General features: G+C 45.9%; 4 protein-coding genes across 4 annotated transcripts; 1 reads left to right on the forward strand and 3 right to left on the reverse strand.

The window, feature by feature from the left end:
- Positions 1-899: 899 nt before the first annotated feature.
- Positions 900-2,289, forward strand: LOC119340769 (peroxidase 2-like). Its single transcript, XM_037612688.1, has 2 exons — positions 900-1,291; positions 1,457-2,289. The coding sequence occupies exons 1-2, from the start codon at positions 935-937 to the stop codon at positions 2,195-2,197; spliced, it is 1,098 nt and encodes a 365-aa protein (XP_037468585.1). The 5' UTR covers positions 900-934; the 3' UTR covers positions 2,198-2,289.
- A 1,332-nt stretch (positions 2,290-3,621) lies between these two features.
- Positions 3,622-4,825, reverse strand: LOC119339304 (BTB/POZ and MATH domain-containing protein 1-like). The gene is made up of 2 exons (XM_037611413.1): positions 4,733-4,825; positions 3,622-4,131 (listed from the first exon to the last, which is right to left on the reverse strand). The coding sequence occupies exons 1-2, from the start codon at positions 4,823-4,825 to the stop codon at positions 3,622-3,624; spliced, it is 603 nt and encodes a 200-aa protein (XP_037467310.1).
- Positions 4,826-5,195: 370 nt separating this feature from the next.
- On the reverse strand, positions 5,196-6,239 carry LOC119339305 (BTB/POZ and MATH domain-containing protein 2-like). The gene has a single exon (XM_037611414.1). It carries the CDS (start codon positions 6,237-6,239, stop codon positions 5,196-5,198), a length of 1,044 nt encoding a protein of 347 aa, XP_037467311.1.
- Positions 6,240-9,939: 3,700 nt separating this feature from the next.
- On the reverse strand, positions 9,940-12,109 carry LOC119337416 (14 kDa zinc-binding protein-like). Its single transcript, XM_037609543.1, has 6 exons — positions 11,995-12,109; positions 11,843-11,902; positions 10,879-10,965; positions 10,645-10,792; positions 10,249-10,366; positions 9,940-10,143 (listed from the first exon to the last, which is right to left on the reverse strand). Exons 1-6 carry the CDS (start codon positions 12,048-12,050, stop codon positions 10,076-10,078), a joined length of 537 nt encoding a protein of 178 aa, XP_037465440.1. The 5' UTR covers positions 12,051-12,109; the 3' UTR covers positions 9,940-10,075.
- Positions 12,110-24,333: the final 12,224 nt, after the last annotated feature.

The raw sequence follows: 24,333 nt of genomic DNA on the forward strand, positions 1-24,333 counted from the left end.
TTAATGCACCGGTTCGCCCGTGATCCAATGACGGAGTTAATGCACGGCGAAGTCAGCACCTCTGGAGGCGGACCCGCAATCAGTGAGACAAAACGCTTCATCCCACTTCTCACGGCACGACGACAAGATCGAGACATGGCATTGAACGTCGCCGGTCAGCCGCTTAGGCTGGTCATACTGGGAGTAACATAGATAGTAACATAGATGCCACATAAGCAAAAATAATGATGTGGCAAGTAGTTAATGAGGAGAGAGTCAAATAGAGTAACATAATATGTTACCATCACATAGCGGTTTCCAATGCATAATGAGTCTACAAAGTAATAAATGAAGGCAACTATGTTACCACACCTATGACACTACCCACTATGAAGGTAGTAACATAGACTAGTAACATATGTATGTTACTAGTCTAAGTTACTCCCCACTATGACCAGCCTTAGAGACTACCCACAATGGGAGTAACATAGGTAGTAACATCACACATATTTAGATAAAATAGATGATGCAGCAAGCAATAAATGAAGAAAGAGAGTTATGTACTAACATAGCTAGTTACTACTAGTATGAGTAACATCACACATATCAAGACAAGATGAGTCTATAGCCTAATAAATAAAGTGTTGTATGTTACCACACATATGTTACTCCCCACTATAGAGGTAGTAACATAGAGTAGTAACATGCTCATGTTACTACTTTATATTACTACCCATTGTGGCTAGTCTGAGCTGCACCTGCACGCGCGCCCGCTCTGGTGGAAATTCGCGTCAATCGCAACGTGCGCCGACGACGAAACGCGGCTGGCCATACAAGTTGTTGCCTTCGTCATCGTCGTCAGGGACGACCTATAAATATGCCACCCGGCCGTACCGAGCCGGAGCAAACAACACTCGACGTACACACGGCCATCTATCTTGGTCGCGAAAAGAAGATGGCGACTAAGCTGGCGGCGCTCATCGTCTTGGCGGCGTTCCTCGGCGGGCCCCCGGCGTGCGAGGGCGACATCATTTGCTTCAACGGCTGGCTGAGGCTACCCATCCAGGACCCGCGCCTCTGTCCTCCGGGCTCCAGGTCCAGGATCAACGGCCGTACGCGAGCGCTGGTGCCGGTGCCTCGTCCCTCGGGGTTAGGGCTCGGCCTCGGCTACTACAACAACAGGAGCTCCAGGACGTCCTACTGCCCGAGAGCGGAAGGGATCGTGAGGGATGCCGTAAGCAAGGCCGTCGCCGCGCAACCTGGCATCGGTGCGGGCCTCATCCGACTCTTCTTCCACGACTGCTTCGTTCGGGTACACACACCTCGTCCATTCTAGCTTACTTCCTCCGTCGCAACGTTAAGTGTCTCAACTTTGTACTTGGGACGGAGAGGTCGAGAGGAAGTATATCCTAACTGCATTGTTGTTTAAGAAGATCCACATGTTCATTATGAGGTCCTTCATGTTAATTGTATCCAGGGCTGCGATGCTTCGGTCCTCCTCACCACGACCAACTCCAACAACAGCGACACGGAAAGGGAAGGCAACCCAAACAAGAACAGCCTGCGAGGGTTAGAGGTGATCGACGCCGCCAAGGCGAAGATCGAGGCCGCCTGCCCCGGCAGAGTCTCATGCGCCGACATCGTCGCCTTCGCCGCCCGCGACGCGTCCTCCATCCTCAGCAACCGCAGGATCAACATCCGGATGTCGGGCGGCCGCTACGACGGCCGCGAGTCCTTCGCCAATGAGACCGACCAGCTGCCCGGGCCCTTCTCCGGCGCTACTGTGCTCCTGGACAATTTCAAGGCCAAGGGGCTCACCTCCGAAGAAATGGTCACGCTCTCCGGTGCGCACACCATCGGCCGCGCCCGCTGCGCATTCTTCTCCAGCCGCTTCTCTGAAATGGACCCGGCATTTGCCGCCAAGCTCAAGGCCCAGTGCAACGACGACGACACCAAGGTGGACCAAGAACATGTGACCCCCGAAGTCCTAGATAAGCACTACTACCAGGATGTAATCGACGGAAAAGCGTTGTTCACCTCGGACGCCGTGCTCAACTCAGCCGAAACAATAAAGCAGGTGACAGAAAACGCGAACAAGGCAGGGGCATGGGAGAGGAAGTTCGAGAGAGCCATGGAAAATTTGGGAAAAATCGGGATCAAGACCAAAGCCGACAAAGGCGCAGAGATCAGGAAGGTATGCTGGAAGGTCAATAACTAACGTTGTTTGCTAGGAGTACCTAGTAGAAATGCATGGTGGTTGGCTGGCTCCATGGCGGGATTGCCCGATGGAGAAGATGTAACACTTTCGTGTCCATGACTTTTCAACAAGTGTCAATGTTTTCTATTTAAATTATTTGGATTGCTTACCACATGTATCATATGGTTCAGTAAGTGTCATTGTTGGTTGTCATACTACTACTAAAATTCTCCGTGTGTGTAATAAGGGTATACTAAGTATACAAGTAACTGGGTGTGTTCACCAAAATGCCCAATTGGTCATGGTGGCCAGCACCAGCAAATATGTAATTATCACCCCACATTTGCTCGTGATTTGTGCACACCAAGGTTTAAAATTTTGTCGAAATCTCAATGGTGGGCAAAGTTTTTGCCTTTCGTTCAAGAATTTCGATCGGTTGGTTTGAATTTTATGTAAAAGCAAAGATGTACCAGATAGAATAAATACCGTTACAGTAGCGCAGCGGTACGAAACTTTTCTTGATCAATAGGTCAAGAGTTTAAAATCATGTGCACAAACATTTTGATTATTTTACCGAGTACTGAATGGGACAAATTGTTTTCTACCAGAACTCGTTTACACTTTGTATGTCGAGTACCCCTGAATTTACATCAACAACGATAGTTTTTCCAATAGTGAGTTATACGTTTACAGTAACATGAGGTAGTTCTAGAGCGAAATAACAGGAAATAACTACAGCACTAGATAAGTGAGTACTATATCACAGCGTTCACAAACAAGCTACGTGTTTACCATAAAATACTCCCTCCATTCCATAATATAAGACAACTTTACAAGCTAACTTGGCTTGTAAAATAGTCTTAGGCTACTCATAATGGGGAGTATCATATACTAGTATCATGCATATGATACTTTTTATGATATTACCTGCATAGTGCATAGTATCATATAGTAGTATCATAGATGATCTTATTTATTGTCATGCATGACACAAAGTAGCACAGCATTTAATATGATACGATATCTACCTATGTTACTCTAATCCCCTCTATCTTCTTAATTCTCTGCCACATCAGTGTGTTTGCTATTCCCAAGTGCATGATATTAGCTAAGATACCATCACTATGGCCAGCCTTATATTAGGACGGAGGGAGCACGTGATTTGCTACATCTGGAACCATTCAGCGTGAAATTTATTCCATTAACTTTAAGAGAAACTACTTGCACACACTAGTTGGTCCGAACAAATATACAAGTTTGTAGGACAAATGCCACCATTAGGCGGAAAACAGGCATAATTAAGTTGTACTCCCCCTAAAAAAAATATAAGAGTGTTTAGATTAGTAAAGTTATGATCTAAACACTCTTATATTTGTTTACATAGGGAGTACTCAATATGAAGAAGTACTAAAACTGGAAGACTGAAGGGGCACTTTATCGATGCTTCAGTTCCTTGTACCACGCATAGAAAGGACAATGCTGGTAAGCGCGGAAGGACAGCTTGCCTCCAGATGCTTATACCCCTCCGTCGCCACCACAGCGTCAAGGATCGCAGGAGTGCTGATGATGAACTCGACGCACTTGGCCTTGAGGTGCGAGCAGTTGTGCTGCTCAGCCATTGCCAGAGTCGTTGCCGCCGCGTCGACGGCGATGCCACGGCAGAGCTTGCCCTCGCAGATGACTTTGAGCCTGTCTAGCCCGTACCTGTCAGCAGCAGCTAGCAAATGCTGCGCCATCGTCGTCGCAGCCTCCTGCTCGCCGTCAAGTTCAGGAACCGCGTCCGTGTAGATGAAATGCAGCATAGCCTTGAATGCTGCTGCCTCCATGTCCTGAACCACGACGCGTTGAGCACTCCTGGTGTTAGGCTCTCGCCTGTGGTAGTGGAGGACTGGAGGTGCACTGTGCGTGCGTGCGGCGGCGACCACAAGACGATGTGGTGAGAACTGAGAAGATGCCTGGTAACGGTTTTCGTTTACACAAGATTTTGGGCATATTCCAATTTGCACTAGGTCAGGATGTGATACCGCGTTAACGGATTACGGTTCGGCCCAACCAAACATGTTTTAGCGGTACCTATTACCAGCGTAATAAGGTTACGTTGAATATTTTATCAATACATGATTAACAATTTTGAAAAATACATGTTTGGGGCATTTTTTTATGAATATTTCTAAAAGATTTTTTTCAAAAACACATTGAACATTTTTTTCAATGAGACAAATATTATTTTTTTGAACTACAAGAACATTGTTATATTACATGATTTTTTTTATAAAATATCATGAACATACTTTTTAAACACATGTTTTTTTAATGTTTCCATATTTTTGAATGTAAGAAATGTGTTTTTAAATTACATGAACATATTTTTACGCTGTATAAACTTTTGTCTAATTTATGACGATTTTTTTTTAAAATTCATGAACATGTGAATAACTGAACATTTTTAATTCTTGCTGTTTGGCCTGAAAACAATTGTTCAGTGTGCAAAATCCTGCAGAGTTATTCTTCCTTATTCCTGAAAAACAGTTTACGCTCTCACTACCGGAATCGCACCATATGCCGTCGGGACAGGCCTATGCCGACGGCCACCAGCACGGGGATAACAAAACAAGCCTGGCATGAGATGATTTTGCACACATCAAGCATTTAGCATGAACTTAAATCCACCAAATAGAGAACTGGGCTGTAGCCTAGTGGCAAGAGAGCGCCCTGGCGTCTCCAGCAACCAGGGTTCGAGTCACGTCGGGGACGAATTTCTGGTTTCTCACAAGGGATGCTTCTCCTATATCAATAAACCATGGGTGCTAGTGCCCATGAGTTTCATCCTTTTAAATCCACCAAATATAAGGAGAAAATGCAGGCGCACAGTAGTTGCTCGGAAAATACATAGAAGTAGGATAAATGGCTTCATTAGGTGAAAGGAACACATAATTAAGTTCTAGTGAATCATGCATCAAAAGTAAGTGACAAAATGCGTCGACTGAATATTGGAACTTACGCACCTACAGCTCCGTTTTCAGTGGCTTCTCCCACGCAGAGAGAGGACAATACTAGTAAGCACCGAAGGGCAGCTTGCCTCCAGATGCTTATACCCCTCTGTCGCCACCACGGCATTGAGGATCGCAGGAGTGCTGATGATGAACTCGACACACTTGGCCTTGAGGTGTGTGCAGTTGTGCTGCTCAGCCAAAGCCAAAGTCGGCGCCGCTGTGTCGACCGTGATGCCACCGGAGAGCTTGCCCTCGCAAATCACTTTGAGCCTATCCAGCCCATACCTGTCAGCAGCCACAAGAAGATGCTGAGCCATCGTTGCCGTGGCCTCAGCCTCCAGTTCCTGAGCAAGTTCAGGCATCGTGTCCGTGTATATGAAGTGCAGCATGGCTTTGAAGGCTGAAGCCTCCATGTCCTCAATCACAATGCGTTGAGCGCTCGTCTCCCTCATGTGGCCGAAGAACTCGGCCATGAGAACAGGGGACCTTGCAGCAAGTATGTTCTTGTGAGCAAGGAAGGACTCGCCGGAGACAAGGAATGTGACATCCGCTCCCTTCTTGCTCTTGAGGAGATCACCAAGGTGCTTGTGCAGGTTGGAGGCCGGCACGGGCACCATGGTTTCCACATCCATCTGTTCCTTCATAACTGTGATGCTGCACTGCACAGCCAAGTAATCGTCCATGGGACAAGTCGGCGGCCGTAGAAGTGACCTTTTGACGAGCAGGACTCCGCCGGAGCAGTCTTTGTGGCACTTGAAAACATGTGACACCCTCATTTCAGCATCGCGTGATACACACATTTGGTACGCCGTCTCCGGGTGCAACAGGAGACAGCTTAGGTCGGCCTTCACAGCGCGTGTGGGGGCTTCACTGAGGAACATAAGCCTGAACTCAACAAAACTATTGCCGTACCAACGTGGATAGCAATGGATCTCCCACTCGTATCCATCGAAGTCCCACCTGGATTTGATGCACTCCGTGTCGCCTATGGTCGAGGACACCAGGCTGAAATCATTGATCCTGAACTCCCGCAGCAAGCGCACGCTACCCGACGTGAGGTCCTTCGCCATGGCCAAGACTGTTGGGGAAGTGGATGGTGAAGACGCAGCGGAAGCGGAGGTTGGGGGTGAGAAGATGATGGATTTGATGGTGGGGCAGGGCGATTTATACAGCAGGGGTTGGTTGCAAACTTGCAATTAAAAGCAGCGAGGTGGTGTGGTGACTCCTCGGGTGGAGGCGCCGGCATGCATGGGCGTTGGAAGTTGAAAACGCAAGTGATCAATCAATGCAGGATATGAACCCGAAGGGTTTGCTGGGGAAAAGAACAAGTAGATCTTTCATTCTGGTTCTACTTCTTCCGACACCGGCGCTATATAAGCACCGCGCTGGAAAATCTGCATTTTTTGCGCGTGCGGGGCAGCTCCGGACGCTCCAGCAGTCGCGTAAAAACCGCGCGCGTGGAATACCTGGTTCAGCGCGCGGGGCAAAACCGCATCGCGCGCCGTTTATTTGCTGCGTCTGCTCCCGCGCGCTGCACACTCGAGCGCTCGTGCCCGCACCCTCTTCGCCGTGCCGCTTTCGCCCCGTGCGCGCCGCCGCTTTCGTCGCGCGCGTGCTGCCGCCGGCGATTTCGCCCGATGGACGGCCGTGCTGACATGCCCCTCACCCCACCTTACACCTGCGACCCCTCCGCCACCACGCCGCAAACCCTAGCGCGGGGTGCATTGGCTTTGCCTCCGTCGGTGCTCCTCCAAGCACGGGTCTTACGTGCGGCCTTTTCATGGCGCCACGACCGACCTCGACGCGCGGGGGGAGGGGAGGGCTTCGCGCCGGCGGCCGCCGTCAAACCCGTGCTCCCATTTCGAAGCTCCCAGATGCGGCGGTGGCGAAGATGGTCAAGGTGTCCGGGAAGAAGACGAAAGCGGCAAACGGTTTCTCTAGGCGTCCAAAGAAGAGACTTGCAGGGCGTGCGACGGATGCGGTGGCCACCGAGGCGTCAGCGAGCTCGCTTGTTGCGCCGGCGGCCGATGCGCACAAGGTGTTTGAAGAAATGCCCACAAGGTAAAATTTCGCCCACGTTTTTCGTTTTTGCTTTTTGATAGGATACATATGGATAGCTTATTTGTTTCGTTGTATATACTTTGTAGTTGTAATGATGACACATATATGTCAACTATGGGTGCTGGCTCCAACAATTCTCATTGGTCTCAAACCAATGAAGTGCATGAAGATCACCATGAGTTTTAGGTGGACGTGGATGGTGAGGGTATCGTCGATGCACCGAAAGGAAGAGCGGGCAACTACACCATGGACGAAGATATCTTGCTATGCAATACATTGTTGAAAGTGTCTATGGATGCCACCGTTGGAGGGGACCAAAGTAGAGATGCATATTGAATCCGGATGAAGGAGCACTTTGACTTACACAACAAAAGTGGAATTGACCGCACAGAAAGATCTCTTCGCTCTCGGTGGTCGACAATCAACAAAGATTATCAAAGTTGGGCGGCCGCACTTAAGGCGGTTAACAATTTAAATTCAAGTGGCACTAATGATAGAGATAGGGTAAGTGCCAATTCTTTCATGATTCTTCCATGTTCATGATTCTTCTTGGTGTTTCAAGTGCTAACTTATTCTTTTGCTTGTAGCTCACTATTGCACAAAACTTATTTCAAGGAGAGGAGAAGAGCAAGAAAGGGAAGATCAAGAAAGGAAGACAATTTACCTTTCTCATTGTTATGATGTGTTGAAGGATGATGAGAAATGAAAGCCCCGTGAAGGTATCGATGATGAGAGCAACAAACGCAAGCGAACTATTGATTTGGATGATGAGGAGGAGAAGGCATCAAGTGATGACGGCAAGAGAAGCCCTACACCAAACTCGATGGCGTACTCCAAGCCATTTGTTTGTGTGAACTCTTATGTCACGAATTTGGTTCCATGATTTTGAACTTGCTTAGATGATGATGTGGCCATGAGTTTAAACTTTTATGCCATGAACTTGTTTTGATGTGTAAATTTCATCATATTGTCTTCAAAATGAACATATACAAGCATCGGCTGCTCACGCGCGCTGTAGTTTATAGCGCGTCTACTGGAGCGGCTAGCACACGCTATATTTTGCGGCGGCCGCTGGAGTCAGCGCTCCGCGGCGCGCAAAAACCAGTGATTCGGGCGCTGTAAACAGCCTTTTAGCGCGCCGCTCTTAGCGCGGCTGTTGGAGATGCTCTAAGTATATTAAATGTCCTAGCATCTCAAGTCCCCAATTCAACGATGCTACGGGTGGCCAAACTGGGGGTAACATAAGTAGTACCATGCACTTGGGACTCGCAAACATGCTTATGTCGCAGACAATTAAAAAAGAAAGATAGTTATAATAACATAGGTAGATACCGTAACATAATAAATGTTATGATACTATGTGTCATGCATGGTAATAAATGAGATCATCTATGATACTCCCTCCATTCTCTTATACAAGGCCACAAACTCATATTACAGGTACCAAGATAAAATTTAATAACTCCTTTGCAAGTCAACTTTTCTTTTTGTTAACTGAGATCATTAATACACCACAAGCATACAACGAATGAATGAGAAAGAAGTGGTTGAGTGTCATTATGACTACATGCATGTAAGTATTAAAAAGTTTACGATGAAACATCATTAACTTTTGCCTCGATTACTGTTGGTGGCCTTGTATTGATGCAAAATGTATTTTTGATAGTGGCCTTGTATAAGGGAATGGAGGTAGTACTATGCACTATGGATGTATTATCATACACTAGTATCATATGCATGATACTAGAATATGATAATGTTCACTATGACTAGCCTAAACTTCATGCATTTAATTAGTTGTAGACTCAAAATTATGCTTCCACCTAGGTACACATGATTATCACCGTTTCTTCCTGGGATCACCGTACTACTCTCTCTTCTTAACTAGCATGCCACATCAGATTTTTTTTTTGCTTCGTTGGAAACCTTAGAGCGTGTACAAGTTGAAGCATTGGGAGAGGGCTAAGATCAGCTATACTCCCTGCGGTTACTTGCACTGACGAGGCAAAACCAGGAGTATAGTCCAACAAACAGAGGCAGCAAAAATGATACTGTAGACTATAATGGCTTGTGAGAGCACATCAGAACGAACGAACAGTAATGCACAAGCTCAGATTCAACAGAAAAAGAAGACTCTGTGCGAAAGTGCTATTGTGAGCTCGAGCTCACAGGCACCCTTTGCTACAGTACACACAAAAATATTTAAAAAGTTCAAGAAAATCTGAATTTTTTTGCCAACAAAATTTGATGCTTTTTCTACATGCGTGCAAAATTTCATGACAAAATGACATTCATGCAGGTCTCGGCAAAAAAACAAAATCGATGCTCCAAAATGCTTCCAAAAACAGTTATGTTGGGCATGATTTTTTTAATTTTTTTGCCAAGACCTCCAAAAATATCATTTCGTAATGAAAACTGGCACGTATGTAGAAAAAACATCAAAGTTTGTTGACAAAAAAATTCAGATTTTTTTGAATTTTTTTACTATTTTTTCGGATTTTACTGTTCATCCGGGATCACTGGTGCTCGGGATCACATGCTCCATGTCCGACTCTGTGCACCGTCTTTCCATAACTGGAAATTTTCTGCCGTTTTTCGAATCCTTAGCAAGCGCATAATCGCATCGTTTTACTTTACCCTCTACAAAACCAAAGCGCCCGACGATATGCATCTCTGTTAGTAATCGTCTGGCAGACTCAAGTCCAGAGATGGTAATAACGTAAAACCATTTAGTAAGAAGCAGGTGGAAAGTACATCCACTTTTGAGAAACAGTCAGACAAGTAATTCAAGAGTAGTGTATGATAGATCATACAGAAGAAGAAAAGGCGTGCACTGTTACTAAACTTAACCAGGAGGCCATTTCATCTGCCTTCCACCAAGTACATGAACGTGCAGATGATAGACTGACTGACCTGTGACAAAACAATGGGCATCATTAGCATAGATGTTGAAAATACTGTGATGAGAGGAGCAGAAAGGATTATTGGGGGCAAGATCTGCAGCATGAGCTTGCTTACATCCTTCTGCTCCGTTGTTTATGACGACACGGAATCCATCTGCTACGCCTTCCTTCTCAGCCACAACCTTCGCAGCGTAAAGCAGCTGCCCCAGAATTTCAGCATGCCTTGGTTCAGCCTACATGTATGTCCTTGTATAAATAAGGTGGCATACTTGATATGGAGGATTACTCAGGTTAAAATTACTAAGCTTGGTCAAAGAGTCAGCTGGAAGGGCATTAATATGTACTCCCTCCGTAAACTAATATAAGAGCATTTAGACCACTAAAGTAGTGATCTAAACGCTCTTATATTAGTTTACAGAGGGAGTACTAAGATAAATCTTGCCATAACATAGCACTTTACATGTTAATCTCCTTGTCTGCACATAGCTGATAAGTAAGCAGCAGAACCTACCTTGTCAAGTCCAGTTAGCCCATCTCTTAGTTTTGGGATGACTAGAACATGGACAGGAGCTTGTGGGTTAATATCTCTAAACGCCAGCACTTTTTCATCCTCGTAGACAATGCTTGAAGGGATTTCCTTTGCAATGATCTTGTCAAAACTAACAGAAACCAGCAGAGGGGGATATTCAGAGCCACAGAAAAAGATTATAAAGGAGTAAAATGAGTAAGCTGATCAGAGATTTACATCGTCGGTCCTCCAGTATCAGCAGTCGCTGCCGCTGTTTTGGCAGCAACCTCTTCATTTGTTGATGAAGCAATGTGGCGCGCAAATCTAGTGTATCCGGGAATTTATAAACAGCAATATTAGTGAAGGACCATAAGTCTGCACTCAGAGATGAACTTAAAATATAGCAGTGAAGTTTCAAAAAGACTACGACTAGATTAGGGGCAAGTTAGAGCGAGTTCAGACAAATTTCAGGTAATTACAGATTGCTTGCATGTGGAATAGAATTTCACAGGATAAGGTGAAAAGGGACTGTTATCAATGAAAGCTTAGATGGTTTATAGCTGATATTGGATTAATTCCCGTATGTGTATGGGCAGTGGTGAATTCTCAACTGAAAATGGTAATTACTAGTATGTCATAACCAATTGTGATTCAGTAATGGTCTTTTGTGAGAAAGGATTCAGTAATGGCAGTTCTTCCTCGTTGCTTACTAAAAATTGTCAAATTTAACATGTATATGCACAAGAGGAAACAACTTCAAACGCATCTTCAGTGATAATGTGTTAATTATCTATTCGACCGAGGTGTCAACCAATTCTACACATAATCTTCTACCGGGTCTTTTCAGGCATGAATTTCATCTCAGGCGAGTAATCGCGGCTCACTAAATCAATAACTGCAGAAATATTTTAGAGTGTTTCCATGGATCTGGGAGTTGCTCTAGACTCGATCAGGTGCTAAAAACATCTAATGTTGAACTGAAACTCTTCAGCATTTTCAATTAAATTTCTGAATTATTTCAATCAGATACACGCTCCAGATGCTGGTAATCACTAAAAATCCCAAGAACCAGCAACGTCGCAGAGCATCGCACATCGCACAAGACAAACCACCACCACCACCACCCATGACCCAAATCCCCGATTGATCTACACATAAATCGTTGGGGCAGTAAAATCCCTGACACAAGGAGACTCCTCACCTTTGGGGAGCGAAGTCGTGGGAGACCCGGAGCCCGTGCGGCCGCAGCAAGGGGGTGCGCCTGCGACAACAGGGAGGAGAGGGCGTTCGATTGGAGTGGACCGGGGGCGATATCTGCTCGACTGGACTGAAGGAGGCGCGGGTAGAGCTTACCGGAGGAGGGAGGAGGTGGCCGCCGCCAGCGTCGCCGCCGCGGCCGTGGCCGCCATTGGGGACAGGGTTGGGAGTGAAAGGCTGCGGCCGTGCGCGTGCGGGATGCTGTTGCGCTGGGGGCTGGGGGTGTATCGGTGTTATCGGCCGCTCGATGGAACGTTGACGGTCCAGATGGAGCGTGAGTACGCCGTGCACTAAAAATCTAAAATGGGAGTCGCACGGTGAAAATGGGATTTCTGTTTTTTCCTCTTAACGTAAAGAGTTCATTCATTTGGTCCAAGATAAATGAATTGTGCATGTAGCAACAGATCAGAGGATACTTGACACACAATCAAACAATATCATGGCTAAGATCTTGTCCGACCACCTTTGGTAGCTAGATCAGAAAGGCATGTGTTGCCTCGCCCGTCCATCTTAGGTACAAAACTTGGACAGTTAAAATCTTTCGTTAAATTTAAACAATTTGAATTACAATGGATCGGTGCGTGTTGCGGTACATACTTAATTCGGAACAAATGTATTCATATGAATAGTTTCCTTTTCACATTTTCTATACACCACATTCATGAAAAGGTGCAAAACAAATGGGTGGAGCCAAAAAAGAAAGAAGATGATATCCTCTAAAGCCTAGCTAGCATCTTCTACCGTGGCACAAAATTCAGTTGTAATAGGAATGTCATACATGGGGTTGGCTATCTCGTCAAGTTTGTTCAGTTTAAACCTTCATATTTGAAACCCATACGCCTATGATATATTATGAATTTATGATCATACAGTCTGGGCCCTCAACCTTCAGGCGCATGCAACAGCTCGCAGGCAGTGACCGATCAGTGCTCAAATTTCCTTCTCTGTATCTGAATACCTCATAATTCAAACCTTAAACCATATAAAGCATACAAAAAAAAACCCTATGTACTACGTACATAAACTACAGCTCCCACTCTACTCGTCGTTGTCGGAAATGTCCATGATCTCTGTGCCGGGCTCCGGGTACATGGCCGGCAGCCGCAACTCTGGCTCATGCGGCTCCTCCATGGGCGCCTCCACGTCGGGCTCCGTCTCCACCTCCAGATCACTGAAAAGCTCACCTATCTCCGCCTTCCGCAGACTGGATAGAGGTGATGATGGTTGCCTTCTCCGCCACCTCTCTCGCATGTGCCAGCTCGTACTCTGCCAGCACCTCGAGCATGCCGAAGCCCGGAGCAGGGGGCATCGGATCCGCGTCGGTCTCCTCCGCCACGTCCAGCTCCATGGCCAAGTCAGTGTCCTCCATTGCGTCTTCCATGGACGTGTCGGACTACTCCTCCTCTTGTTGCTCCACCACCGCCCCGCGCCGACCTCCTCACTCCTGCTCCTCCTCCTCCCGCTCTGGCGAGTCCGGAGGCAGCCCTTCTGTGATCCGGGCTTCGCGCCTAGCCCGGATCTCCTCGAGCAGCTGGAGGCGCCGCTCCGGCGTCAGCATCACGTACGTAGTCACCCTTTGTTACGCCATGGATGTCGCAGACAGCGAGCGAAGAGGGAAGGAAGTCGATGTGGCTTGGGCTGGCCGTCGCACCGCCTCGCTCCGCCCCTCTCCAGTGGTCGTCAAGCATATAACTGACTAACGGGCCCTAAGCCATTTAGCTAGTTTTGTTTAACAAAAAATAAATAAAAATAGATTTAGAGGAAGAAGTTTATGGGAACTGACAAAAAAGTTACATGAGACAACTTTCACTAAATTTTACAGGAAAGTCCAAAAAACCGGTTTTACAGGAATTTTATTAGGGAAACTCTCGGAGTTGCTCAGGGGATTATCAAGAGAGTTCTATATAGCCCGCTATTATGAAGACACCCTGAGTCTTGCATACTACTCCCTCCGTTCCTAAATATAAGTCTTTTTAGACATTTCAAATGGACTACAACATACGGATATATGTAGACATATTTTAAAGTGTAGATTCACTTGTTTTGCTTTGTATGTAGTTACTTGTTGGAACCTCTAGAAAAACTTATATTTAGGAATGGAGGGAGTAGAAAACAAGAAGTACGGACTAACAAAGACCAAGATATACATGAGATTATATTTATATATGGCTGCTCCAAATGGTCTATCATTAGAGCCAGCTCCTTTGAAAGGCCTTCAGGTACTTGTGCTTGTCTACCGCGCCAACATTAGCCGTCAATGAATGGTCCGCTTATTCAAACATCATGGGCTTTGAAATGGGGCATGCTACGCGTACGCCGGCCGATCTTTTTAAAAGATCAGCCCGGTCGTGACCCATCGGATATGGTGCATGGAGCGGTCCAGAGTGCGCCTCCACCATTACAACAAATGTCTTGTTGCGTAACTACTTCTGCAACACATTTTTTGGATGACCGCCAACACAGGCCGCAGCCAACGTTCTCCTCGGTCATGGCCGGCCATGTCCGCCACCATCTCAAGCTCCTACAACAACGCCCATGGAGCGGACGAAGGCGACAAAGCGTTGGAAGGCGGTTTTGTTTATTTGCAGAAAAAGGGCATGTTGCAATTGCAACAAGCTTCTTGTTGCAAAAGGGCCTTGTTTCAGCCTCGCAAAAAAATCCTCATTTTTCTGCAACAAGGTCTTGGTTGCAAAAAAATTCTGCAACAAGAGGTGTGTTACAAATTTTTTTGCAACAAGGCCTTTGTTGCGAAAAATTTCCGCGACAAGACCTCTGTTTCAAAAAACACTGCAACATCATTATTGTTGCAAAGGGGTGGCTGTTCACGTGGGTACATCGAACAACCATAAGCGTGTCCATCCAAGGGTCAGCAAGGCGGCGAATCTTTTCTTATTATCCGTCGACCGACGCTTAGTACTCGTGGTGGTGGTGTTCTGTGTTGATCCAACAAATATGTGTTGGCAAACCAGTTCTTATGTAGCATACTTATATTTACTTTTTCACGCAAACTTGGCTTCTATTTTTATTTCCCACCGCTACAAATGTATGTTGGAATCTGATTGGACGCTGGTCGACAAGTCCGTGTGCTGGATAGCAAAAGCCGTGCCTTGCATGAGTGCATGGATCTCTGCCTTCAGGGCATCGTTGTACTCCCTTCGTCCGAAAATACTTGTCATCAAAGTAAATAAAAAAAGATGTATCTAGAACTAAAATACGTCTAGATACATCCCCTTTTGTTCATTTTGATGACAAGTATTTCCGAACGGAGGGAGTACTTGAATAGGACTCGATAGGTTGCAAGCACCACTAATCCATCGGGTCTCCTTAAAACTATACTTGCAGCCACATAGCCATCTACTCCCTCCGTTCGAAATTACTTATCACAAAAATGGATGTATCTACAACTAAAATACATCTAGATACATTCATTTTTTGGACGAGTAATTCCGAACGAAGGGAGTACATCTGAAAATGAGCCATCAACTGAGGTGATCGGTTATGGATTTCGCCTTCGGGTTGACATAATCTTCCTCCATGGTCATATTAACCGTATAGAAGAATATTTCAACTAAAAAAAGTGCAATATTTTTAACAATGTGTCATGAGGTTATTAATTAATTTTCCTCATTTTCTTATTAGTAAATATTAAGTCAAATCACAAGGAAGTACCAAAACTCTTATATTAAAGACTAGGGATACTGCATCAATACATCATACAATAAATGAAAACTATATTTTATTCATGCTGGTGATCAAAAGGGAAAACACTATGCAATGAAGAACACCTGGGATTCCCGCCATAGACAAAGCTACAATGTGATACTCATCAGTATATTACATCGGCGGGCGATAGATCATGTTTCTGTGAAGCCACCATGCCTGATGAAGCGTGCTTTACACATTCACCCGTGCAAGCATCCATTGTAAGATAGCAAAAGCCACTCACTAAACAACAGAAACAATATGACTCTTTTTTGCATTCTGGAATATTTTTTCTATTCACGCATAATCCATGTGGTAAATTAATCTTCTCATTTTCTTGGCCTTCCATGATTTGGCCTACGGAATACAAGAAAATTGTAAGTATATTTAGAAAGCTATTGTTTGACGAGCTCTAAAGAAAAGACCACAATCATAGACAAAAATAAACTTGGGAATCTGTAAGCGCCTTTATATTAGAAAGAGTAGGCACAAGCTATGTACTACTGGCTCCGTTTTTATTTACTCCACATATTAGCTTTGATCTAAGTGAAACTTTAATTTTTTTTGACTAAGATTTTAGAAATCTCTAAACTTTCACAATAGCAAATATATATGATGTGAAAACATATTCAATGATGATTCTAATGGTATTGATTTGGTATTCTGACTGTTAGTATATTTTGTTTGAACTTGGTTAAACTTTACAAACTTTGAGTTGAGACAAAACTAATATGCTAAGTAAATAAAAACAGTGGAAGTATTTGCTTAGTGCTTATTGTAGAAAAAGAGTTCAAAATAAATAATAAAGTATATCCATAAGTCCTGTGTTTATAGCCACTTACATTGTGCGTGCATCATAGTGTAGAGGAGAAGCACACAGACTATGGTCCCTGCAGGGAAGGAGTTCATGCACTTTTCCATCTACTTAGCGCAATGCAACTGTAGGTGCTTCTTTATCGCTCCTCACAGTACCATAGAGTATGTTTTCTTCTCAACAACAACAATGGAAGAGTGTGGTGTGTCCTAGCAACATTCGTATATCCACACCAATATAAAAAGACCCAAAGGATAGATACAACAAATCCTCAGTCATGAAAATCCTCAGTCAAGAAATCATATCAATTCATTGACCTATATTAATCCAAAGGTGAGCACTCAACATGTTTAGCGTGCAATTAATATCATATCAAATACTACACTATCCAAGTAATTAACACGTAACTAATATCCTACCTAATATCAACATGCAATTAATATTCTTCCTAATTAGTACTCCCTCCATTCCAAAATAGAGGGAGTATATAATAGGGATATATTCTTCCAAAATTTTCATTTCATTAAGGCTATATCCAAATGTATTTCAATAATAAAGGATTCCTAGAAATGGCTTTAATTATGCGCTAAAATATATATTTCCAAAGTATGGCCCATTACTTGGAAATAGCTTTAATTATGTGTTATATATTGCTACGTCTCCAACGTATCTATAATTTATGAAGTATTCATGCACGTTTACAACAATTTTATATGTTTTTGTGCACTTTTAAATAATTTTTACGGACTAAACTATTAACTTAGTGCCCGGTGCCGGTTGCTGTTTTCTACATGTTCTTGGTTTTCCAGAAAATCCATACCAAACAAAGTTCAAATGCCACGAAAATTTACGGTGATTTTTTTGGAACATAAGAGACCCCCGAAGCTTCGACGAAGGACCAGAAGACCTATGAGGGAGTGACGAGCTAACCCCGCGCCCTGGGGAGTAGGGAGTGTCGTCTGACCTTGTGGGTCTCACGTAACTCCTATTCGTGTGAAACCAATGCTGCAAATTCTTATAAATAGGGAAACCCCAGAAAGAAATCTAGAACTTTCACGCTGTCGGCGTTCTGGGAACGGGGGTCCCCAGACTTGTCTGCCTGCGGCCTGCGGCGTGGCTCTAGCAGTGGCCCAGTGCGGCATGTCTTCATCAGCAAACACTCAAGACCCTCGCGAGGGGCCAAGCCTCGCGGGGCGGACGACACAAGGCTTCCTCAGGAGCGGCCTCACCAGGTAGACTCTCGAGGAGGTGGAGAGATCAAGGCAAGGAGTACCTCGCGAGGTGCTCATGACGCAAGCCATGACGATCGAGACCAGGCGGGCGCCAGGTGAGCGCCAGCTTGTGCAGTGTCCTCGTTTCCTCTTTGGTGCAAAGAGGGCAAGCGCAGGCATGGAGTACCGAGGCATCAGGCAAAGGTTTCCAAGAAGACCAAGACCAGCAGAGCGGCAGGATGGAGGTCACCATGGAGCCCAAGACGGCGTCATCACCAGTGCCTTTGGCAGTCGAAGACCACCTTTAGTCAAGATAGCTTGTACTAGTTGTCCCCTTTCGAAATGGCCATTGTTGGCTCCCTTCCCGTTCAATATTTGGGAAGAGGACCAGGGCATCTATATATAGGGCTAGCCACCATAGTGGAGGGGGAGATCTCTCACATCATCTAGGGACAGACCGAATCCTTCCCAAGTAGAGTACCGCACCGTCAACACCACCTGCTCGGGCGCGCTCCCGATGCATTGTACGCCCACCATCTGCCAGGTGGCCGTCACCAGGACCCTCATCGAAGGCGGAGCCGGCCTCAACGTCCTCTCGGTGGAGGCTTTCAGCCTCCTCCATGTGCCGCTGGAACGACTCCAACCCAGCAAGCCCTTCTCGGGCGTTGGAGGTGGTTCCTCCGGCTTCCTAGGGCAGATCCGCCTTCCAGTGACCTTCGTCACCCACGACAACTTCCGCACGGAGCTGATCGACTTCGACATCGCTCACATCGGCCTCCCGTACAATGCCATCCTCGAATACCCGGCACTGGCTCGGTTTATGGCAGCGACCCATCCGGCCTACAACCTCATGAAGATGCCCGGGAGCAGTGGCATCCTCACTGTCACCGGAGATACCAAGGATGCTCTGCAGGCTCTCAAGATCGCCGTCAAGACAGCCGTGGCAGCACAGCCCGCCGGCACGGGCGCCGCCAATGCCAAGGGGGCTGCGTCGACCAAGAAAAAGCAGTTGTTCACCCAGGACAAGGCAGAGACCAAGCAAGTACCAGTCAAGGAGGACGGACCCTCAGGCGCCACCTTCACCATAGGTGCCAACCTCGGTCCAGACCAAGAGGAGGCACTCGTGAAGTTCTTGCGCGCGAACAGAGATGTGTTTGCATGGGAACCCAAGCAGTTAGTGGGGGTCCCGAGAGAGGTAATAGAGCATCACCTGAATGTGTGCCCCAATGTGCACCCAGTGAAGCAGAAAGCAAGACGGCAATCCACCGAGAAGCAGGCCTTCATTGTCCAAGAAACCCGCAAGCTGGAGGCAGCAGGTGTCATTCGTGAGGTTCGCTACCCCGAATGGCTGGCAAACCCCGTTATCGTGCCAAAGAAAGGGGGAAAGGAGCGCATGTGCATCGACTTCACCAACCTCAACAAGGCATGCCCCCAAGATCCGTTCCCGCTCCCCCGCATCGACCAAATTGTTGACTCGACCGCCGAGTGCGACCTGCTGTGTTTCTTGGACGCATTCTCGGGCTATCACCAGATCAAGATGGCAGTAAAAGATGTGGGACAGCCTTCCTGACCCCATGTGGGTGTACTGCTATACCTGCATGCCATTCGAGTTGCGCAACGCGGGCGCGACCTTCCAGTGGCTGATCTCAAGGCGATTTGCATCAGATGTTTAGTCAGTCCTTGATCTTTAAAGGTGCTCTTCATTTATGTTTTGCGGTCTCAGAAAGGGCTAGCGAGATACCATTTTGTTTTATCATGTTATGATTGTTTTGAGAAAGTGTTCTCATCCGAGTTTTATTATTATCGCTCGCTAGCTAATTATGCCATTGATATGAGTAATTGCGAGACCTAAGTGTTATTGTGAGTATGGTTAGTTCATAATATTGCTGAAACCTGAATGATGGCATTGCATGTGTACAACAACAAGAGCAAATAGAGTTTGTAAAAGTTTTTCTTTATCACTTTCAGTTTATCAACTGAATTGCTTGAGGACAAGCAAAGGTTTAAGCTTGGGGGAGTTGATACGTCTCCAACGTATCTACTTTTCCAAACACTTTTGCCCTTGTTTTGGACTCTAACTTGCATGATTTGAATGAAACTAACCCGGACTGACATTGTTTTCAGCAGAATTGCCATGATGTTGTTTCATGTGTAGAAAACAAAAGTTCTCGGAATGCCCTGAAAATCCTCGGAGGCACTTTTTGGAAAATATAAAAAATACTGGACAAAGAATCAAGACCAGGTGGCCCACACCCTGTCCACGAGGGTGGGGGGCGCGCCCTCCCCCTTGGGCGCGCCCCCTGTATCGTGGCCCCCCTGAGGCTCCGCCGACCTCAACTCCAACTCCATATATTCTGTCTCGTGGAGAAAAAAATCAGAGAGAAAGTTTCATCGCGTTTTACGATACGGAGCCGCCGCCAAGCCCTAATCTCTCTCGGGAGGGATGATCTGGAGTCCGTTCGGGGCTCTGGAGAGGGGGATTCGTCGCTGTCGTCATCATCAACCATCCTCCATCACCAATTTCATGATGCTCACCGCCGTGCGTGAGTAATTCCATCGTAGGCTTGCTAGATGGTGATGCATTGGATGAGCTTTACCATGTAATCAAGTTAGTTTTGTTAGGGTTTGATCCCTAGTATCCACTATGTTCTGAGATTGATGTTTCTATGACTTTGCTATGCTTAATGCTTGTCACTAGGGCCCGAGTGCCATGATTTCAGATCTAAACCTATTATGTTTTCATGAATATAAGTGTGTTCTTGATCCCATCTTGCAAGTCTATAGTCACCTATTATGTGTTATGATCCGACAACCCCGAAGTGACAATAATCGGGATACTTCTCGGTGATGACCGTAGTTTGAGTTCATGTATTCACTATGTGTTAATGCTTTGGTCCGGTTCTCCATTAAAAGGAGGCCTTAATATCCCTTAGTTTCCACTAGGACCTCGCTGCCACGGGAGGGTAGGACAAAAGATGTCATGCAAGTTCTTTTCCATAAGCACGTATGACTATATTCGGAATACATGCCTACATTACATTGATGAATTGGAGCTAGTTCTGTGTCACCCTATGTTATAGCTATTACATGAGGAATCGCATCCGACATAATTATCCATCACTGATCCATTGCCTACGAGCTTTTCACATCTTGTGCTTCGCTTATTTACTTTTCTGTTGCTACTGTTACAATCACTACAAAACCCAAAAATATTACTTTTGCTATCTTTATCTTTACCACTGTTACCTTTATTATCATATTACTTTGCTACTAAATACTTTGCTGCAGATACTAAGTTATCCAGGTGTGGTTGAATTGACAACTCAACTGCTAATACTCAAGAATATTCTTTGGCTCCCCTTGTGTCGAATCAATAAATTTGTGTTGAATACTTTACCCTCGAAAGCTGTTGCGATCCCCTACACTTGTGGGTTATCATCCAGCATGGCGAGAAGGTCTCCAACAACATAGCAGAATACGAAGGCCTCATAGCAGGCTTGAAAGCGACGGCAGCATTGGGAGTGAAAGGCCTCACCATCAAGGGCGACTCACAGCTCCTCGTCAACTTCTCCAACAAAGTGTATGAGCCAAAGGACGAGCACATGGAAGCTTATCTTGCGGAGGTGCGTGATACGTCTCCGTCGTATCTATAATTTTTGATTGTTCCATGCCAATATTATTCAACTTTCATATACTTTTGGCAACTTTTTATACTATTTTTTGGAACTAACATATTGATCTAGTGCCCAGTGCCAGTTCATGTTTGTTGCATGTTTTATGTTTCGCAGAAACCCAATATCAAACGAAATCCAAACGGGATAAAAACGGACTGAGAATTATTTTGGAATATTTGGGATTTTCGGGAGGAAGAATCAACGTGAAACGGTGCCCGAGGTGGCCAGGAGATAGGGGGCGTGTCCTCCCCCCGGGCGCGCCTGGCACTCTCGTGGGCAACCCATAAGGCGGTTGACTCTCTTATTTTGCCGCAAGAAAGCTAATTTTACGAGAAAAATCTGGGCGAAAGATTCACCCCAATCGGAGTTACGGATCTCCAGATATAAAAGAAACGGTGAAGGGGCAGAATCTGAGAACGCGAAAACAGAGAGATAGATCCAATCTCGGAGGGGCTCTCGCCCCTCCCAAGCCACGAGTGAAGGAAATATGCCCTAGAGGCAATAATAAAGTTATTATTTATTTCCTTATTTCATGATAAATGTTTATTATTCATGCTAGAATTGTATTTACCGGAAACATAATACATGTGTGAATACATAGACAAACAGAGTGTCACTAGTATGCCTCTACTAGGCTAGCTCGTTAATCAAAGATGGTTATGTTTCCTAACCATGAACAATGAGTTGTTATTTGATTAACGAGGTCACATCATTAGTAGAATGATCTGATTGACATGACCCATTCCATTAGCTTAGCACCCGATCGTTTAGTATGTTGCTATTGCTTTCTTCATGACTTATACATGTTCCTATGACTATGAGATTATGCAACTCCCGTTTACCGGAGGAACACTTTGGGTACTACCAAACGTCACAACGTAACTGGGTGATTATAAAGGAGTACTACAGGTGTCTCCAATGGTCGATGTTGGGTTGGCGTATTTCGAGATTAGGATTTGTCACTCCGATTGTCGGAGAGGTATCTCTGGGCCCTCTCGGTAATACACATCACATAAGCCTTGCAAGCATTACAACTAATATGTTAGTTGTGAAATGATGTATTACAAAACGAGTAAAGAGACTTGCCGGTAACGAGATTGAACTAGGTATTGGATACCGACGATCGAATCTCGGGCAAGTAACATACCGATGACAAAGGGAACAACGTATATTGTTATGCGGTCTGACCGATAAAGATCTTCGTAGAATATGTAGGAGCCAATATGGGCATCCAGGTCCCGCTATTGGTTATTGACCGGAGACGTGTCTCGGTCATGTCTACATTGTTCTCGAACCCGTAGGGTCCGCACGCTTAAGGTTACGATGACAGTTATATTATGAGTTTATGCATTTTGATGTACCGAAGGAGTTCGGAGTCCCGGATGAGATCGGGGACATGACGAGGAGTCTCGAAATGGTCGAGACGTAAAGATCGATATATTGGACGACTATATTCGGAGTTCGGAAAGGTTCCGAGTCATTCGGGTATTTATCGGAGTACCGGAGAGTTACGGGAATTCGCCGGGGAGAAGTATTGGGCCTTATTGGGCCCTGCGGGAAAGAGAGAGGGGCTGCCTAGGGCAGGCCGCGCGCCCCCCCAAGGCCTAGTCCGAATTGGACTAGGGGGAGGGGCCGCACCCCCTCCTTCCTTCCCCTCTCTCTTCCCCTTCCTAGTCTCCTACTCCTACTACATGGAAGGATCCCTAGTTGGACTAGGAAAGGGGGAATCCTACTCCCGGTGGGAGTAGGACTCCCCTATGGCGCGCCTCCTCCCTAGGCCGGCCTCCTCCTCCCTCCCTCCTTTATATACGGGGGCGGGGGGGCACCCTAGACAAACAAGTTGACACAAGTTGATCCACGTGATCGATTCCTTAGCCGTGTGCGGTGCCCCCTGCCACCATATTCCTCGATAATACTGTAGCGGAGTTTAGGCGAAGCCCTGCTGCTGTAGTTCATCAAGATCGTCACCACGCCGTCGTGCTGACGAAACTCTTCCCCGACACTTTGCTGGATCGGAGTCCGGGGATCGTCATCGAGCTGAACGTGTGCTCGAACTCGGAGGTGCCGTAGTTTCGGTGCTTGATCGGTTGGATCGTGAAGACGTACGACTACTTCCTCTACGTCGTGTCATCGCTTCCGCAGTCGGTCTGCGTTGGGTACGTAGACAACACTCTCCTCTCGTTGCTATGCATCACATGACCCTGTGTGCGCGTAGGAAAATTTTTGAAATTACTACGAATCCCTACAGTGGTATCAGAGCCAGGTTATTTATGTTGATGTTATATGCACGAGTAGAACACAAGTGAGTTGTGGACGATACAAGTCATACTACCTACCAGCATGTCATACCTTGGTTCGGCGGTATTGTTGGACGAGACGACCCAGACCAACCTTACGCGTACGCTTACGCGAGACCGGTTCCCTCGACGTGCTTTGCACAGAGATGGCTTGCGGGCGACTGCCTCTCCAACTTTAGTTGAACCAAGTATGGCTACGCCCGGTCCTTGCGAAGGTTAAAACGGAGTCTATTTGACAAACTATCGTTGTGGTTTTGATGCGTAGGTGAGATTGGTTCTTACTTAAGCCCGTAGCAGCCACGTAAAACATGCAACAACAAAGTAGAGGACGTCTAACTTGTTTTTGCAGGGCATGTTGTGATGTGATATGGTCAAGGCATGATGCTGAATTTTATTGTATGAGATGATCATGTTTTGTAACCAAGTTATCGGCAACTGGCAGGAGCCATATGGTTGTCGCTTTATTGTATGCAATGCAATCGCGATGTAATGCTTTACTTTATTACTAAACGGTAGTGATAGTCGTGGAAGCATAAAGATTGGCGAGACGACAACGATGCTACGATGGAGATCAAGGTGTCGCGCCGGTGACGATGGTGATCATGACGGTGCTTCGGAGATGGAGATCACAAGTACAAGATAATGATGGCCATATCATATCACTTATATTGATTGCATGTGATGTTTATCTTTTTATGCATCTTATCTTGCTTTGATTGACGGTAGCATTATAAGAT

This window comes from Triticum dicoccoides, chromosome 7B, assembly GCF_002162155.2.
Source record: "Triticum dicoccoides isolate Atlit2015 ecotype Zavitan chromosome 7B, WEW_v2.0, whole genome shotgun sequence".
NCBI classification, from domain to species: Eukaryota; Viridiplantae; Streptophyta; class Magnoliopsida; order Poales; family Poaceae; genus Triticum; species Triticum dicoccoides.